Source organism: Argiope bruennichi, chromosome 8 (assembly GCF_947563725.1).
Source record: "Argiope bruennichi chromosome 8, qqArgBrue1.1, whole genome shotgun sequence".
In the NCBI taxonomy this organism is placed as follows: domain Eukaryota; kingdom Metazoa; phylum Arthropoda; class Arachnida; order Araneae; family Araneidae; genus Argiope; species Argiope bruennichi.
Genome location: NC_079158.1, coordinates 32,925,213 through 32,945,335, shown reverse-complemented (window position 1 = coordinate 32,945,335; position 20,123 = coordinate 32,925,213). Strand labels below are relative to the sequence as shown.

The 20,123-nt window shown below is 25.0% G+C and overlaps 1 protein-coding gene across 5 annotated transcripts in view; it reads left to right on the top strand.

Moving 5' to 3' along the window:
• Nucleotides 1-93: 93 nt before the first annotated feature.
• Nucleotides 94-20,123, top strand: part of LOC129981936 (dynamin-like) — a 31,969-nt gene continuing 11,939 nt past the window's right edge. For 2 of the 5 annotated variants that reach the window (XM_056092995.1, XM_056092997.1), the window contains exons 1-12: nucleotides 94-328; nucleotides 8,247-8,320; nucleotides 9,848-9,997; nucleotides 10,758-10,961; nucleotides 12,641-12,739; nucleotides 12,838-12,946; nucleotides 13,845-14,039; nucleotides 15,833-15,971; nucleotides 16,349-16,416; nucleotides 16,690-16,828; nucleotides 17,967-18,124; nucleotides 18,520-18,540. In XM_056092995.1, the coding sequence (XP_055948970.1) occupies nucleotides 165-328; nucleotides 8,247-8,320; nucleotides 9,848-9,997; nucleotides 10,758-10,961; nucleotides 12,641-12,739; nucleotides 12,838-12,946; nucleotides 13,845-14,039; nucleotides 15,833-15,971; nucleotides 16,349-16,416; nucleotides 16,690-16,828; nucleotides 17,967-18,124; nucleotides 18,520-18,540 (1,520 nt within the window). In that variant the 5' untranslated portion in view covers nucleotides 94-164. Of the gene's footprint in view, nucleotides 329-8,246; nucleotides 8,321-9,847; nucleotides 9,998-10,757; nucleotides 10,962-11,006; nucleotides 11,211-12,640; nucleotides 12,740-12,837; nucleotides 12,947-13,844; nucleotides 14,040-15,832; nucleotides 15,972-16,348; nucleotides 16,417-16,689; nucleotides 16,829-17,966; nucleotides 18,125-18,519; nucleotides 18,541-20,123 lie in introns of all 5 variants that reach the window. The other 3 variants (XM_056092998.1, XM_056092999.1, XM_056092996.1) reach the window with 2 other exon arrangements.

Genomic DNA, 20,123 nt, shown 5'->3' with positions numbered 1-20,123 from the left:
AATGTAATGAAAATTCGGGAACATAGAGTGCATTCCGTTTATTATTTCGAAACCTTGACTTATTAGTAAAAACTACTACTATAACCATATATGTCAATATGGTTCTTTGACTTTAATTGGTGTACTGAACTTTTTCAAATATTTTTTTTAAAGAGATTATAAACATGTCTGGAAATGAGGGAATGGATAGTTTGATTCCTATTGTGAATAAATTGCATGATGCTTTCACTAAATTGGGTGTGAATTTATCTATTGATTTACCTCAAATAGCTGTCGTTGGAGGACAAAGCGCTGGGAAGAGTAGTGTTTTGGAAAATTTTGTTGGCAGGTGAGTCATTCAGAAAATATTTCTTTTTGCATAAAATTTGAATTGACATTTCTTTATATTCATTTATAGCATTCTAAATCTGTTGAATTAATAGATTTTTTCAGAATTTGAATTTGTTAGATTGTGGAGCAAATCATTAATGCATAACGTGTAAGGAGTTGACGTAATATGTATTTACACATGAATAAGCTTTTTTCACGAAATTTTTTGGCATGCTAAAATAATAGACAATTCCTGTCAGATTAATATATATTTTCTTCCATTCGTCCATTGTAAGGGAGTAATTAGTTGAAAAAGTTATTAATTACTTACTGCATTATCATTTTTATTTCGCATAAAGATTTTGTATTCATGCTGTTTTATAGGCATAATATGTTTTAAGTTTATTTTTAAATGTGAAACATTATTAGAAATGCGGCCAGTAACAAAAATTAGTTTTGAAGCTCAATCATTATTGTATTGTTTTGTAGTTATCTTCAAAATGCTTATTTTGTAAAATTCTTTATGAACCTAACATTTTATTTGCAAATTTTATGTAACAAATGTCTTTTGTATCAAACTTTACAATTATGTTTGAATGGATTTTTAAATATCATTTTTAATTTTTTACAACTTGTGTTACTGATATATTCCTATTGATTGCATTGTTGTGACCAAGACATTATTCTATATCCTTTTATAAGGTAGACATAAAATAAATTAAAAACCTGTTTATTGTGAAACTTTTTGAAACAGTTTTTATTATTCTTGATTTCTTTTTATGTTGTTAGAAATAAATATTAGTTTGAACATATTATTTTGCATTGGGGTGTAAAGTTTTTTGCATTGATTTACACTACATATTTTGAATGGAAATAAAAGCCCATTTTTGCAATGAAAAATTAAGAAATTGTATTGATATTTTGGGTAAATGTGAACTTTATAGAATTTTATAGAATATTGTTGAATAAAGAATAGTTTCTTTTATGTAGGAGAGCCATTCAATCAAATAAAGCAAAAACATATTTATTATGAGATTTTTTACTGTGCAATTTTCTTTAAGTAACTTGAAATAAATATCAGCTTGGACAGAATATTTTCCCATTGGATGTAAACAGTTATTCTCATTCATTGGAATGGGATATTCAGAAGGGAAATTCAATTATTTTTGTAAAGAAAATTTGAGAGATTTTATTGAAATTTCAGCCAAAAAATAATGATTTATTTACAGTTTAAAAGTTATAATTAAAAGAGGGACATCCTTTTTGGCAATCATTATAATTTAATGAATGTATTTATTTAATAAAAATATTAATAATAATTTCATTGAAAATTGGTAATTAAAAGTAAATGAAATTATCACATATTTATAATCCAAATTAAAACTTATTACAATTGTAATTTTTTCAGTGGAATAAATCATATTGACTATGTCATAATTTTATTGTAATTACAAATACCTTTAATTCCCTTTTTTATAAAAATATTTTAATTCATTAAATTGATGAGTTAGAAGTAGAATAATAGTATAATTAGAAATGAAAAGCTGTATATTTTCGAGTATAAGTTGGTCCTTGTATAGTGCGAGATTGTGGTTTTTCTTCCAAAATTCAAAACCAATAAGCCAAAAAATTTTTTTTAATTCCACTTTCAAGTTTGTCACCTTGAGGGAAGAAATATTGCCAAGCAGATAAAATAAGTAAAGTATTTTAATTAAGTCCCTATAAAATAAAACACCTGATTCTGAAACAATAGTTTTAACTCGGGTAAATTTGTCTGGGGATATTTTTTCCATTCATTTCTGTCTTTTATATGATTTGCTGTATAAATGCTGGTTTTATATTTTGTGCCATTTCTTTTTGTTTTGTTTGTTTAATAGACGAGCAGGTAGGCAGATTTTTGTACAACAAAACTGAAATTATAAATGATTATATTTATAGAAAATTCTAATAACATGGTGGCTTGGCATATTCTTATAAATCTTCTGTACAAGACAGAAAATTAACAACAATAAATAATTTTAAAAATGTGACAATACATTTTCACAAAAAAATAACTCAATTTAAATAAAAATTAATTTTTTTTAAGTAATGTAAACGGTCTAAATAAAAAGTGCTGTAATTGGCGATTATTAGCAGTTTATAACTTTCATGTAACAACGGAATTATATCTTTGATTTTTGGAAGATAAATGAATTTATATACAAGTCAACTTCCACAGTTTAACTTAAGAAAAAGCTCTAAAAATTATGTGGAAATATGCCCTAAATATTGAATGTGTTTGAATTTATTGTTGCAGAATTCAAATGAATTATTTAATATTTTTGCATTATTCCTGATATTTTTTAATCAACCTTGTTTATTTCAAATTAAGCTTGGCAAAAAATTTTGCAACTTATCCCATTTTGTGTATTAATGGTACTTTTCCGTTAGCCGGATGCAAGCAAAAAATCAGCAAATAATGTAGAATTCTGCCAAATTTCTTACGTTAAATTCACGTTTGGTTCACAATTTCTTGACATTTGTGTCCAGCTAACGGAAAAGTGCCATTTTAATACAGTAAAATCCTAATGCCATAACATCTGCCTTTTATGGCAATTATATGTTGTAAATTGTTAAACTCTATTTTATGTATCAAATAATATCAACTGCTCCTTGCCTATCCTTTTAATTATTTTCACTGTTAAATGAAGCTGTATAATATATTAATTACTTTAACCTTTTATTGCACTGTTTTTTAGGAAAAAAGTTAATATTAACTATTTATGAACTGCATTTTCATTGCATACAATTAAAAATGTTATTTAGATAATGTATGTTAAAGGATATATGAAGAATTCCAAGAAAAAATAGATTAATCATTTTAACAATATTGCCATTCATTAAAAAGATGTACTGATAACTAATAATCATAAAAGAAACACTTCTGAAAAATGTTTTTTTTTAATACATTTTATTTATCATAATGATGTTTGTGATATTCACATCATATGATCTATTGTATTATTAAAAATAATATATTATAAATATTAAAAAATTAAGCAATTCAACTCTGGTTTACTGGGCAAATGATTTTATACTTTATTTCCCTATCAAAAAATTTTCAGTTTGCATTCTTTATGTAATGTCGCTATCTTAAATTTGGTACTTCTGTGAAAATTCATAATGTATGTAAATGTATTTATTCGGATTCATTTGAATGGGAAATTTTAAAGGGAAAAAAAATTATTTTTTTGGTGAAATCTCAATTTTTTTTTTTTTTATTTTTTTTTTAATTTCTGTCAAAAATAAAAATGTATTTAATTTTTAAATTTAGTTAAGAATTATTTTTAGATGAGGATAATCTAGTTAGGAAATTTCATTATGAACTGTGGAAAATTCTTTTTGGTAGTTATATTTTTGTTTTCCTCTCATAGAGCAATCAAAATTTAGTTTCATTAATATATTACAACTAAGTTTAAAAAAATATTAAAAAGGGGGTTGTCATTGAGAATGCATTGCTATTCAAAATTTTGGAAACTTGCACATCAGGAAGTGAATAGGAAATTAATAACACGATTCTTTAAAAACATGAATCAAATAAAAAAAATTTAATCAGAAGTGAAACAAAGTATTTTTGTTAAGATTGAAATGATGATTAATTATATTAGCAAAGTATTATCAATTACTGTTTAACATTACCTATTATCTGTGGAGCTACTATAGCGGAATTTATCAAGAGTGAAATGAATTCATCAAAGAACTTTTTTCATTTTTAATCTTTTGCATTTATTAACTTAAAAAGTTTTGATTGAAAGATATGATGAAAAATTTGATCTTATTGACTTATATAACCATTAATTTATAGTCTAGTATTTTGAAAATCCAACTGCGTAAAATAGTAATGTCCATGGCACAGAAATAGCTGCTATTACCTATTGTCAAATGTCAGTAGTTAAATGTAAACAAGCCATCATACGAATGCTTCACTGCATCCTTTTACAGTTGCAATGAATTCTACACTTCACATAGCTATTTAATGCAGCTGTAAAATGTTATTAGAGATTTTCTGGAGATTGTTAATGTGTCACCATAAAGTACATTCAGTCAGAAGAAAGAAGATATAAAAGGAATAAACAAACAGTCTTCAAACAGAAAGTTTAATAGAGAGGAAAAATAAACTTAATCATCACCAATGGGAAATAGTTATGACTTAACTAGGAAAATTGATGTCCATATCTTACAAAAATGGTTTTTAAATTAATTAAAAATAAATAGATATCATTAAAAATGTCTTTTTAATAATAGTTTTATTTCCATAGATTTTTCCTCTTAATTTTTATAATATTTTTAATTCAGTTTGATGTACTACATGTAACAATGTTTCCAAATGCTATATGGAATTCATAACATCTATCAAAACATTCAATCCTATGTTTTTGCCCATCATTGTAAGAAAAGTTTCACTTCGACTTTTATTTTGTATTGCATACATTTTTTAATTTGCAGTCAGCTGATTCAATTGAATTCATGTTTTTCAGTTATATCAAATAACAAGATGAGATGCTTTTTGCTAAAAATGTATTTCCATTTATCATTTATCTATCTGAAAAGGCAATAATCTGGGCAAACAAGCTAGTCCCAAAGGTGACTGTTTATATTTATGAATAATTCATGTTCTTCATACAAAAGTGAAACAATTTTGATTTGATAACATTGAATGTTATTATATTTTATATGGATAAATTAAGATCTGAATATTTACTACTGTTCATAAACTTGAGCCATTCAAAAATTGTAGTTGATTAGCATTTGATAAAATGCCTTGGAAGAAAGCATGTGTCACATGGTTATTAATTTTATCTACTGTGAATCGACTACTTCACTATATATTTATTTTTGCTGTTCTTTCAAAGTATGCTGATTTAGTAATAGAACTTTTCAGTTCATCGGGTTTTAATTATTATTTTTCTTATTTCATCTTTTTCAAGCTTCTCCTTGTAGTCGTACTCAAATTAATAGTGCACTGAAAACTACTGTTATCAATGATGGATGAAATTTTTCTACACATCATAAAAATATGGAAAGAAATGGATAAGATTAGATTGATTTTAAATATTATTATCCAAAATATTGAATTTTGGATTTAAAACAAAATACTCTTTGAATATATAAATTACCTTTATAAACTCTTGGTAATTATTTTTTTTATCTGTTCTAGTAGGTATGATAAAGGAGAAGATGGAATGCAATATTACATGTTTATTTTCATCTGTAGTATCTAGTGGAAGTTTTTAAAGTGATCCGTTATATAACCTGTTATAATTAAAATGAAAGTTTATTACCAGTGTGTAATGCTTTTGGTAACAATGGGCATTGCTATGGTATTAATGTTATACATTGTAGGATGTAGTATTATATAGTAGTATTAGTTATTATAAGATTTTAATGAAATTGATTTGAATTGAAATTTACATACATCTTGATTTTATTAGTAAGCCTAAATTAAAATACCACATTTGATATTTTGCATATAATTGAATGACTTTAAATGTATGGAAAAGTATTAAAACTTAAGCTTTTATATTTTCATCATACACTAAGCTACATTTCCTTTTATCTATTTTTTTCGTGCTAAAATATCTGAAAAAAAATATTAATAAAAGAGAACTATCGTGAAATGCTGTAAACATCTTTTAAAAATATATGTGTATCTATGCTTTTGAAAAATGTACCATTTTATTTTAATATATTCATATTTTTAATTAAACATCTTTAAATGAGAAATGCAGAGCTATTATGGGTAATAAAGTTTATTTTGTGAATGTCTGCTTAAATATGTTAATTTGATAAATTATGTATGTGACAGTGAGTTTAGGTCATCCATTTTTATTCAGCAGAAACTAAATGCAATTGTCTCTATCAGTAAAATATTATTTATTGAAATAAAGGCCACTAATGACTAAAGATAATGTAAATTATTTTTGTATTAAGTTTTTGTGACTTACTTTTATCATGTAAAAATAGAAATGTACTTCTAAAAACATTATAAATGGTGCAAATTTCCCAAAATGGACTTCTTGAAAGCACAGTGACTGTTAAGATTCTAAATAAGTTGAAGCTTATATTGTCACCTCTTTAAAATGAAATTCGCTGTAACATTATGCTCCCCCTTCCCCTACCTTGTAGCTTCCTTTAATCTGTTAAACTTATGTTATCTTTCATTGTAGTGATTTGTATGTTTTTTTTTTTTTTTTTCAAAAATCAAAATTAGTAGATTATATGTTATTAATTCGTGTTCTAGCTTTGGGGTCATTCCATGTCAATTCAACACACTCTATAAACCTCACTGTCTCCGATTTTCATAAAATTTGACAAAATTTATAGACTTGGAAAAATACAAACCATTGTGCATATATGTCGACTCATTTTTGAGTTGCAACTATGTAAAGATCAAAAAAATTGTTCAAAATTGATTAACGAAATTTGTTTGAATTGCTCTACCAGATTTTGTAATTGAGCTATAGAGCTGAGAGGAATCTCATTTTACAGCATTTTTTCATGCACTTTCTAGTGAGGCATAACATTATGTAGACTAGTGTAAAAAACATTTTTTTATCAAAATCTAAATAATTAATACAAATTAATGAAAACTTGCACAGTGAGGAATTTGATATCATGAAAGTCGTAAAAAAAATTGAGTTTTAAGATGCTGTTAAAATATTTATAGCAAAATAATTTGCTGTAAAGTTACAGTAAAAAAGACAGCATTGGTCAATTTCTAATTAACTGAACATTTGATTAACTTTTAAAGTTTGAAAAGTTGACAGTATTTTTTTTTTCTCTTGCTCTATAAAATAAGATGCAAAGTTTAATTGAAATTGTTCTAGTTATTTAGGAGGAGATGTGAAACATTCATAAGTATGTGCATAACCATGATGAATATTGTTTATATTAAGATGAACATTCTCAAATAAATATTACTAGCCTGCATGATTTAATTGTTTTGACTAATTACTGTGCTCTTTCTTCAGGATTGTGTTATATTGATTTTCATGGAAGTTAAAAATTTGTACTCTTGTATTATTCAGACAAATGCTGGATATTAATGAACAATCAAGCTTATATTTTTTTTTAACAAATAACTTTTATTCATGCAAAATGTGTACTTTTCAGATGATTTACAACATTTATTACTATTCATAGAATAATTTACTTTTCTTCATCCAAAATGTGTACTTATCAGATGATTTACAACATTTATTACTATTCATAGAATAATTTGCGAAATTTTAAAAGGTGTACTTTTTAAGAAAATTTAAATTTTGACTGTTTTGTATATTAGCCTATATGATATTATGTATCAAAAGGAAGAACACAAAATATACTGTAAAATGACACCTCTGCCAGTTCTTTACCACTCTATATTATAAAAATCCTATCACTTAATTTTATATTATAGAGGTGTCTGAGAAAAATTCTATTCATTATTTTTTAAACTTTACATAGCTGTATTTCAACAATGAATGTCTCTGTAATTTTTATTTTTTTATTTTTCCAAATATATGTAAGTAATACATCTGTGCCAATTTTATAAAAGTCTGAAATGGTGAGATAAAATTTGCTGATTTGAGCAGGAATAACCCTTTGTTTGTAATGTTTTAAAGTTAGGTATTTTTTCTGGTTATCATCAATCATTCTTATGCAATATTAATTTAATTTTAAAAAAAAGGTTTAAAATATTCTTCCTATCTTTAATGAGAACAAAGTTGATAAATATTCTACTTTAAATATTGCAAATATAATTATAATAAAGCATATACATCATTGAATCTGTTGCCTCTGTTTCATCTTAGTTTATAATTTCAAAAATATGTTTATCCATTAAATTATGAACTCAAAAAAAGTCACTCAAACCTTTAAATAATGTTAAACTAAGATACTTTTCTATCCTATTTTAGAGATTTTCTCCCACGTGGATCAGGTATTGTCACAAGAAGGCCTTTGATTTTGCAACTGATCAATTCTCCTCATGGTTAGTAGCAAACTTTTTTCAAATCATTATTTGCTTTATTTTTAGGATTTAACCTCTCAAAATTAAATGCTTTGACTAAGAGAAGAAAAAAAGAAGAGTCTATGTAATAGAATTTTTAGAGAATATATTTTATTCTTTCATTATTTTATTTCTATATAAATAAATTCTCCTATATAGCATCCATGTATACGTGTTTTATAATGTTAATTATTCAATTTGAGATGTGAAATTTTGCTCTTAAAACTTGAAAGAAGTAAGATGTAGGGATTTATAGCAACAGTGACTGTTATCCTAGATGTTGAGAACAAGAAATTTCATCTACAATCAAAAGAGTACACAAAAACAAATTGAAATTTCCATCAATTAGCAGCTACAGAGCAGTTTCACTGATGCGATTCAATCCAGGTTCAGGTTTAATTATGCTCTTGGCTAAAATAACTAGTAAAATATTTTTTTAAATTTTCTGCTTTTATCAGTAGTTTCACTATAAGTGTTGCCTTTGAAACTATGACCAGAATTTATTCTGGTACCTATAATTGCTATGATGCAAGATTAATTAAGAAAAAGTGGTCATTTGAATTTCTAATTTGGAAATTATTGATACTTCATAAAATTGTTATATTGAGAGTAGAAATCTGAATAAATCATTAACAAGAATTGAAAATAATCTTTAGGAATACTAATAGATTTAAAAGTGGCATTCTTTAAAATGGCTTTTGTTTTATATTTCTAATATATATTTATTTTTGAAGTTTTTAATGCTTAAGTTTCAGAAGAAAAATTCTGTATTTACTTTCTCATTCGGCAAATTATTAAAATATGTGGTTATCAATATATTCTTTCCTTCCTATATACACTTCATTGATTCAGTGTATTCCAGAAGAATTTTTTTAAAAGGACTCAGCATGTTAATTATGCAACAGTAACAGTTCTGAATTTTAATTATGCAGTAACAAATGGAAATGTGCAAAACATTTGCAGGTACTGAGCTTGAAATATTGACTATTATATGATTTTTAATCTTTATAATTTTCTTATAAGTAATTATAATTTAGTAGTTTGATATTTATATGTCTTTCCTTAAAATTGAAGTCTGATGTCCTTTATCTTTCACTTTTTAGACATTAATTGCAAAAGTAATTGTGCTGTGCTTGTTTTCTTATTTACTTCACTCTTTTGTAATTACATTAAAATATTATACATTTGATAGTGTCATTCAACCTATATTTATATGTTATTGATAAATTAGGTTTCTATTCTATTTCAAATAAAAAAAAAAAATACTGTTTTATTTTTGTTTGAAATAGTATATTCCCCCTCCCCATCTGTCTACTTTAAATTATCAAAAGTAGATTTAATTGGTTAAAAGTAATTATAAAGGCAAGGCTAAAAGACATAAACCAACTCATGAATGTTCCATCATTCTGTAATTTAGATGTGGGCATGTATTTGGGAATAAAGTTCCCAATAATTTCAGCCTATAATTTTTTTCATTCATTTTTATTTATTTGTTGGTTTGTTTTTCAGAATATGGAGAATTTTTGCATGTTAAAGGCAAGACATTTACAGATTTTGATGCAATCAGGAAAGAAATCGAAGATGAAACAGATAGAACTACTGGTAGCAATAAAGGAATTTCTCCACATCCCATCAATCTTAGAGTATATTCTCCACATGGTAATAATATACATGGCTTTGATATTTGTGTATATTTGTTTTCCTAAACATTATTTGATAAAAAAATAATAATAATTTAATCAAACTTATTAAATATTAATATTTGTTGCATATATATCAATTAAATTAGAACTCTCTGATTCATACCTACAAAATTGACTTTTTAAAAGTACTAGTTTCATGCTAAATTAGTTACTTAATTAATTTTGCAATTTTTTTTTATGATTAATATTTAAAACCTACCGTGTACATGAAAAAAATGAAACAAATTTGTTTTATCACATGCATTTTATTCTGGGCTTTTAATTTGATTTATATAAATGAAATTTTTATATTAAATTTAGAAAATATTTTTGAAAATACTAATGATTTAGTTTTGTGATTTCCATATTTCCTTCATTAAAGTTGAAAGGTATTGTTAGATTTGCTTTGTAATTCTAAGCATTAAAGAGAAAGTTTAATCTATGAATGCATATGTATTGATTGTTTTGTTTAATTATAGTTAATTAAATAAAGTTAAGTATATTGAAAGAAAACTTATAGCTTCCATCATTTGATGGAAGCTATAAAGATTTCCTTGTACCATAAAACCAAACAAAACCAATCCATCATTTGATATAATTTGCATATTTTTGTACCTGACTTTTTAAAATATGCACTTGATTTCTTGAAAATATTATAAGATATTGTTGAAAATAAATGTATTAATGGTGCTTTATATTTTAATCAAGTATTTTAACATTCTTTTGCACTTGTTTAGTATTGAATTTGACATTAATTGATCTTCCTGGAATGACTCGGATACCTGTTGGGGATCAGCCACCTGACATTGAAAATCAAATTCGAGATATGTTGCTAACATACATTAGAAAAGATAGTTGTTTAATTTTGGCAGTAACTGCAGCAAACCAGGATATTGCAACATCTGATGCCCTTAAACTTGCAAAAGAAGTAGATCCTGAAGGTAATCATGGTTATTTAAATATTCTCTCCTCATTTATATTTGCAGTTTTGAGCTTAACAGTGGTTGATTTGCCTGGACTGACAAAAGTTCCTGTTGGAGACCAACCTCTGGATATTGAAAAAAGAGTTCGAGATATGATTCTTGATTATATAACTGTTCCAAGTTGCCTTATTTTAGCGGTTCATCCTGCTAATGCTGATATAGCAACATCTGATGCTCTAAAATTAGCAAGAGAAGTTGACCCAGCAGGTCAGAAATATATATGGTGTATGATGTGTGGAAAAGCATTGCAGCATGATATTGATCTCTACTTTACTGATATCTAACACTAACATAGTGTTAGTTTGTAGTAATACAGGACTAACATTTGGTTGTTATATGGATTAAAAAAAAAGATTTAACTAGTTTTTTATTTTTGTCTTTGATATACTGATGTAATTATTATCTGAGTTTTAGCATGTTGATTTTTTTTTATTTATTTATTTTAAGCAATAATTAGTAAATTTTCAAAATGTGGTACAATTTTTCAGAATTTAAATTAATGTTGGCTTACATTATAATATGCCTTCAAGACAAGCTTTTAAAAAAAGAAATAGTCATGAATATAAAAAACTATATTAGCTATTATGTTGTGGGGAAAAAAAGAGAAAGCTAAGGTTTTTCCCAGGAGGTTTATCATCTGTGCTCATAACATAGAAATATATGTCTATTAACTAACAAAAAATTTAGCATTAACTTTAAAATAAAAAAATATAAAAAACTTGAGAGCTTTTAAAACAGTAATTTTATGAGAAAATCGGGATTTTGTTTTTTCCTCTTTTGCAAGCCATTAAAAAATAAAATCTGTAATAGTTTTAGATTTTGATAGAAAGTGGGTACACCTATTCATGCCTATTTATATTAATCATGCATGATTTTATGTGGTGGAACAAGCTTTTAATAATGTCAGCAAAATAGAGATAATGTTAGAGGGAAATTCTAAAAATTTGCTGTTGCAATACCTGTTTTGGGAATAGTATCATAAAATGAAATACAATATTGATGGACCATATAACACATTTGGAGATTTGTTTATATTGTCAGTGATTGCTTGCATATGCATGCTTTCAGTAAACCCATTCTTTATACTTTTTTGCATTTTTATATAACTTGTTTCATATTTAAAAGATAGAATTTTGTAATCAATTTTCCTTTCATTTCTTCATACATTAATTTTACACTTCTGTACTCTAGAGGACAAAACATTTTAATATTTTCAGAATTGAATTATTGGATTTAGTTAATTTAAAAGACTTTTGGCTATTGGCCTAATTTGAAAAAAAGTATCAAGATTTCAGCCTTATATTAACGAAGATAAAAAATAGAAATAATTAAAAATATATAATTTTTTTTTTAAATAATCTTTTTCTAAAATCAAATTTTTTTAAAAAATTTATTTATCACAGTCCTAATAGTATTACTTGAGTGTAGATGATGTAGGTTGTTGGAAAAGGACTGATAGGCTTCTTAGTTTCATAAAATGTCATATTAGATATATATTTTATAATTCTTCATCTCTCTTAATTTGAAATTAAAATATTGAGAATATTCACTAATTTATTTTTGCTATTAAAATTTTTTCAATTATTTATTATTTAACTGAATCATATTGTTTATATTATCTTTTCATCTTTTTTTAGGCCTTCGTACTATTGGAGTTATCACAAAATTAGATCTGATGGATGAAGGCACAGATGCTCGTGAAATTTTAGAGAATAAACTATTGCCATTAAGAAGGGGTAAAAAATTGGATTTTTTTATAATTGTTTATTTAGGGTTATTCTTATAAATTTGATTTCTGTGGTTAGTTTTAAACATATGTAATACTTTTGTGTAGGTTATATTGGTGTTGTTAATCGTAGCCAGAAAGATATAGAGGGTAAAAAAGACATCAAAGCTGCAATTGCTGCAGAGAGACGTTTCTTTTTAAGTCATCCGGCATATAGGTTGGTTTTGTTTTTGTTAATTTATTTAGTTTTGTATTTTCTTGTTTTTTAATTAGTTGTAGATTACAAGTGATGCAGTTCCTTTAAAACAATATCAGGTGCCATTCTTTCAATGAAAAGTAGGGAAAGTATTAAAAAGCTTTTGAATTAAAGGTTAGGGATAAATATGTTTAAATATAAAGTGATTTTTTTAAAAAAATTTAAAATTATGAATATTTTTGTGACTTACATAAAATAAAATATTTTTAAATTGAAGATATTTGATGTGGATTTTAAAGAAGCAAATGTAATATCTGTTTTTTTTTATATATATTTCTTTCAATTTATCAATCAAATATCTGTTTTAAAAATATCTCTCTATGGTAAATAATACTGAACAAAGTATCATTTGCAAATACTGTTCTAAATTTCTGTATATTAGCATCATTATCATTTGATAACAATTTTTGCCTTGATAAGCAGCAGTTAATCTGATAATATTTCAACTTATAAAAATTTAAGAGAAATTACATTCAATGATTTCTGTTAAAAAAAATATTAAAAAAAATAGTTGATTATTAGAATTAGAATCAAAGATTTTTATGCCTTTACCATATTGAATTGATGAAAAATATTCAAACAAGTGGCATCACTTAAAAAAATTTTTGGTCACATTAGATATTTTTCAATTAAAACATTAATGTTTAGATATTGCAATAATTTTTTAAATAAATTAAGGGATTCTTCCATTTTTAAAATGTTTTAATTTTTCTGAAATGTGAACAATATGTGCATCTTCTATTATTGTGAAATGATTTTTTTTTTCTTAGTCAAATATTTATCAAAGATATTTCTGCTAAAATATCATTTTTGGTGTGAAATTTCCTGTCTATAATTTAATGCACCATGTTTTTTATAGGCATATGGCTGATCGAATGGGCACTCCATACTTACAAAGGGTTTTGAATCAACAATTAACAAATCACATTCGTGATACTTTGCCTTCATTAAGAGAAAAACTTGAGAAGCAAAAAAATGCTTTAGAGAAGGAAGTTGAAGAATATAAGCATTTTTCTGCTGATGACCCATCTATTAAAACAAAAGCCATGTTGATGTAAGTGACTAAAGTTTATACAATTTTGAATTTTATATATCTTATTGATTTTATTTATAGGTATAAGGGGTAATTTTGTTAATTCTACTAAAACATAAGTCTAAAAGATAAAAATTTCAATAATATAAAGCAATTAAAACATATAATTTAGCAGATGGATGGATAAATATTACGTATTTATTCTTGTTTTGATATAACTGTAAAATAGCTTATTCCTTTATAATTTCATTCTATATGAAGTCCCTTCATCTCTAATGTTTTTAATGTAAAAAGAATGGGTACTTACGTATTATCGCAACCAGGTTGGCGCGATTTGTAAGAAAGTATGAAAAACCACATATAATCACGTGCCATAAGTAGGGTCGCCAAATTTGGCGATTTATGCGAATTTTGGCCTGGTTGCGTTAATACGTAGGTACCAAAGAATGTAGGGATATTAGCATTTAATGGTTTAAAAGATGGTTTTATATAATTTATAAAATATCTCAGTTTTAAATTCTAAATATTTGATGTTGGTTGTATAAAATTTTGTTCAATTTCATTTTAAAAAAGAAAGAAATAGGGCAAGTATGTTATTATAATTCATTCAGTTTGTTTTCCTAATTAGATTTGTCAATACTGCTTTTTGAATGAACTTCTTATAATTGAATTTATGTTAAAATTAACCAGTTATCATGTATGGTATAGAGATTATGGATAATATCGAAAATACTCTTTTATCATTATCATATATTTAAGAAAAATTATGACAAAATTTATAGTGTTTGAATGAGAGAGAAAAAATACATTATTGCATAATTTCAAACTTTAGTAAAAATATCTTCTAAGATTAATTTTTTACAAAGTAAACTATTTAGTTTAAAATTGTATGTAAATAAAGAAGTAAAATATCAAACTTCTAAAAATTTAATGATTTATTTACAATAAAATTGCCAACTTTTTGAATTTATTAGATTATTAAATTTATCATTTGTTTATACCTGAGAAATATTGTAGAGATCTCATTTCAAAATTTACAGTTTAAGTTTATCTTTATAATGTAATACTTTTCAGAAATAATATGTAATTGCTTGATTGTATCATTATTTTCAAAACAGGAATAAAACTAAATATCATTTAAAATTTTTTACATTACTCATATTTCTCTTTGTCCAAATAAAGCATTTTAGATAATACAGAATTTCTTGAATTTCAAGTTTTGAACCTAAATGTCACTGCATATTATTGAGATTGCTTTATTGATCTTTTTTCTTTCAGATTTGCTAATAGTTAAAATAAAAATAATTTTTAAAAATTAATTATTAATTCATTAATGTTTGCTAAACAGCTTTTTTTGTGTGTATGGAATTTCTTATGAGATACCATTAATTGAGCTAAGTTTTCTTATTTCATTTCCAACTTCATAGTAGAATTCACCTGATAGAAAAGAAGTATGTAGATGGAAATGTGTAAATAACCTGTCTAGAAAATTTCACTTGTATAACACGTATTATATTATCTGTATTTAATACTTAGAACTTATAAAATTTCAAAACTGATTTCATATAATTTTTCTAATTATAATTTTCTGTACTTAATGTAAATTGCAATAAGATTTTCGATGTTTGTATTTCCTTTTATGCTCAAATTATTTGAAATTTTCCTGCTGTTTTTGTAACAGTGTTCTTTAAACTTCATGTATTCCATCCACTAAATGTATGTTTTAAAATGTTTCAAAATAAATTCATTCTCCTTAAATTGCTTACTTTAAATATTCATTTTTGCTTGATAATTATAAGTTCAATATTTTCCAGGATGATTCAGCAAATGCAGACGGATTTTGAAAGGAATATCGAAGGTTCTGGATCTACTTCCATAGACACTCATCAGCTCACTGGAGGAGCAAAAATTAATCGCCTCTTCCATGAAAGATTTCCATTCGAGATTGTGAAGGTTTCTATTACTGTTTTTTGACTTTTAGTATTTTGTTACTTAATGATTAAAATCGTTACTTACTTAATGATTAAAGTGTATAATAACTGTATTAACATTTGATTTTCTGTGACTGATCAAAGAATCTCTTTTCAATAGTTGTTTCATTGTATCGATGAAACATCAGTATATTTAGTACCAAAATTTAACTAAATTATATGAGAAAAATATTTTAGTTGCCTTTTTAGATAAATTATAGAATCTTAAAGTGCATTAATTATTTTGTGGTTTTGTTTTCATAACAAAATATCTTTCCATTTTGTTTATGTTCTAGTACCTAAATCCACTATTTTTCAGATTTTTTTTTCTATTTCATTTATGTTACTTCCTCTCTGTAGATGGAATTTGATGAGAAAGAATTGAGACGTGAAATAGCATTTGCCATCCGAAACATTCATGGTATTAGGTATGTATGCAAATAATTTCTGCATTCCTTTTATATATATATAATACTGTAAATCTTTTTTTATATGAATAAGAATTTTGTTTGAGAATAAATCATGATAAATATTATAAGAGTTTCTTCCATATACTTAGTTTCTCCAATATTTAGATGTTTTTAGAAAATTAAGTATTTAAAAAGTAAAATAAAAGAAATATTGTATTTAAACATTAGTATAAAAATATTCTTGATTAATCCAGATATTTAAAATACAGTAGTTTGGAATTTCTTTTATAGAGTTGGTTTGTTCACACCTGACATGGCATTTGAAGCTATTGTGAAAAAGCAAATATCAAAGTTAAAAGAACCATCATTAAAATGTGTTGATTTAGTGGTCGGTGAATTAGCAAATGTAGTGAGAGCATGTGCTTCTAAAGTGAGTATTATTCTATCTTTAAGGTTTAATATATTATTTTAAAACACTTTTATTAACTAAATAATGCCATTGCTTACTATTATTTTCTTTATTACTATTGAAACTTTCAAAATTTTAATGAATTTCTAATGCAATTAACCTGGAATTGAAGTTAATTACAGAAAAGTTGTATTAAATGATTCTCTTAATGCAGTATATTATATTTTTGGCATCTAAAATATGTTTGTACTAACCATACTCAATAAAACTGCTTGTAATATTCTGTGTTATACTTGTATTAATTACTCTATAGAGCTTTTGGTTGTATATGCATTCATCAGTTCTGAATGCATGAAAGAAAAAGTTCAAAATATATCTTTTGCATAATACAACTTTTGAATTTTTATTTGCAACTCTTTAAAAGAATCCAGGATTTACATTCCAAATTATAACACTTTAATTATTACTCTAGAGTTTTTGGATGTATAATATTTTTAATCTCACTGTTTAATACCTGCATATAAAGATGCTATATAAAATGGTTAGTTGGTTGCTATATAAAAACATTGGTAAAAATTGTGCATTCATATTGAAAACTAAATTTGGTTTCCATAATTGTCAGTGCATTTAATTGGAGCTATAGAAAGAAAGTGAAAAAATTGAAATTTGGCAAATATAAGAGTACACTTTGCACTTATGCTTATTGGTAGTGTGCAGGTAATCCAATGCATTTATCAAAAATTTCATTGAAAGAAAAGAAAACATAACCTAGTCATATGAGATCACTTGCATAAAGTAGATTGTTCCAAGAAAATATTCCAAGTTATTAAGGTTGACCCTAAAATATTTTGATGTACCAGCTTGAATTATCTGGTGCAACAATGCGCTCAGTAATGTCTGCTGCATAAGTTGACTTTGCAGCAATTGTTTTGTTCATGGATTAATTTTTATCTGCTTTCTAATAGAATCCAGATTATCATTTGATGCATACAGAATAAAAAAAATCATTAATAAAAATTCCTGATCTTTCATAAGTTACCTTGAAAAACAATTATAATAATTTTTGCCATTTGCTTACTATTCCATGTTAAAAATGTTTATAATGCTTTATCTCAGAAGTTTTTCATGATACAAATTATTGCCCTGGATATTTCTACAGATGAATCGGTATCCTAATTTGCGGGAGGAAATTGAGAGAATTATTACTACACACATTCGAGACTGTGAACAGAAGACAAAACAACAAATATCTCTCTTAGTTGAGGTTGAGTTAGCTTATATGAATACCAATCATGAAGACTTCATTGGTTTCACAAAGTAAGCAACTTTTTCATGTTTCTAATGCTTTATGTGTTAATATCTTTAAATAAGTATTAAATATTTTGAATTCAGATTTGTAAATAAAGTAATGTTTAAAAGCTAATACTAATTCTGAAATTAAATAGCAATATGAATCAAATCCATGTTTAAAAATAAAAATCCTACAAAAAAATGAAAATTTTACATGTTTTCAATATACAAAAGTGGTGTTGTCTTTAAAATTCTTTTCTGATTAAATTTTTTTAAACTTATATGCTTTATGCATTATGCTTTGTTTCATTTATGTTTTAGTTTTATTTTCTTGTTTTTAATTAATCTTTCTGTATTTTTCTTTCCACTTTTATTTCTTTATTCATCTTTATTTCTTTTTTGTTTTCTTTGTGATCTTCAAGCCTAGAGCTCTATACTGGAGGGTGAGTTTGTCTACATATGTTATAGAATTGCCCTTCCCTCATGTTTGATTGTGGAACTTTGTATTTGTGTTTGAAACTCTAAATATCTCTATTATGTTGCTTTTTTTTTTTTTTTTTGCTTTGATTTTTGTTTCCTAGCCTTAATGTGATTCTTTGTAAATGACCGTAACTTTTTTTTTAATGCATTGAATTGAAATAAAAATGCTTTTTATTATTGGCTTTTAAAATGAAACATCAATAACTACAAAAGAAAATTGTCTGAAAAAGGATCTAAAGATATAATACATACAAAAAAATGGTACAATATATGACAATATTCCTCATTCATATTTTAATTAATATAGAATCAGTTCATTAATTTCAGTAATTTTTGTATGTATCACATTGCAAAGAATAATTTTTTGAAAAAAAAGCTATAAATATATAATGTGTTAAAAAAAAGATGCTATGATCTACAGACTTATTCCACATTAATATTTCTGTTAATATAGTCATTTTACTAATCTTAGTAATTTTGTATGTATCACATTCTTTTTAATTTTTATTGTTGTTGTGATTGTTATTAACTGTCAATTTTTTTATAACTTTTCAGTATTTAAAATTTCTGTTCTATGCTAGTGTTTAACATAATTTTTTTCTATGTGAGTTTTTGTAGTTTTACTGTTTTAATTCTTCATAATCCTAATGTGACTTTGAAATTTTTGTTATACAACTATTGCTATATACTCTTGTTTCATAATATGTATAAAATTTGTTTAAACTATATAAAACAATTCCTAGTTTGGAAGGCACAATAGGCCTAGTTTGAAAAGGTCACATAATTATAAGTTTACAATATGTTGTCTTAAATAAAAATATGATGTAAAAAATATAAAAATTACAAAAAATTAACTTTATTTGAATATCTTGTATCTATAGTATATCTTTCATCCCTTTGCAGTTTCTGTGTAACATTATGATAAATTGCAATTTAATTATTAAAGTTTACAATTAATTAGCTTTTTCTGAAATTTCCAACTCATAATCATTTAATGTATTACTATGCCTTTCCTTTCTTTTGATCATACTTTTTTTATGATATTAATTGATATCTTTTATTATACTTATGCTGGATGTAAAGTTTTGCTTAAAAGCTGTGTGTAATGCATGTATGGTACAAAATTCAAAAATTGAGCTAGATTTTATTAGTAGAATTTGAAGAAAATACTTCTGTACTATTTATATTAAATACAACATTTATGGGCTGCCATCATAGGTATAATAGAACTTCGACAGAATCATTGGCCATAAAAAGCATGTTTTTAATTTTGGGTATTCTTTTACAAATATTGTTAGAAACATTTCATATGAGATACAAATATTTTTTTACATATACTTACATGTTTAAAATATTTGTTCTCAAACTAATCAGGGAATCTGAAAATTATTTTTGCATTTTTATAAATAATTAACCAAATAAGTTGTCAAATTATATTAATATAAAACAAAAAGAGATTGTTTGGAGAAAGAAACAAAGAAGTTAAACATTAGAAACCTTTTCCCTCTCAGCCTTCATTATCTGTAATCTTTCCTTGAGTAGCAAA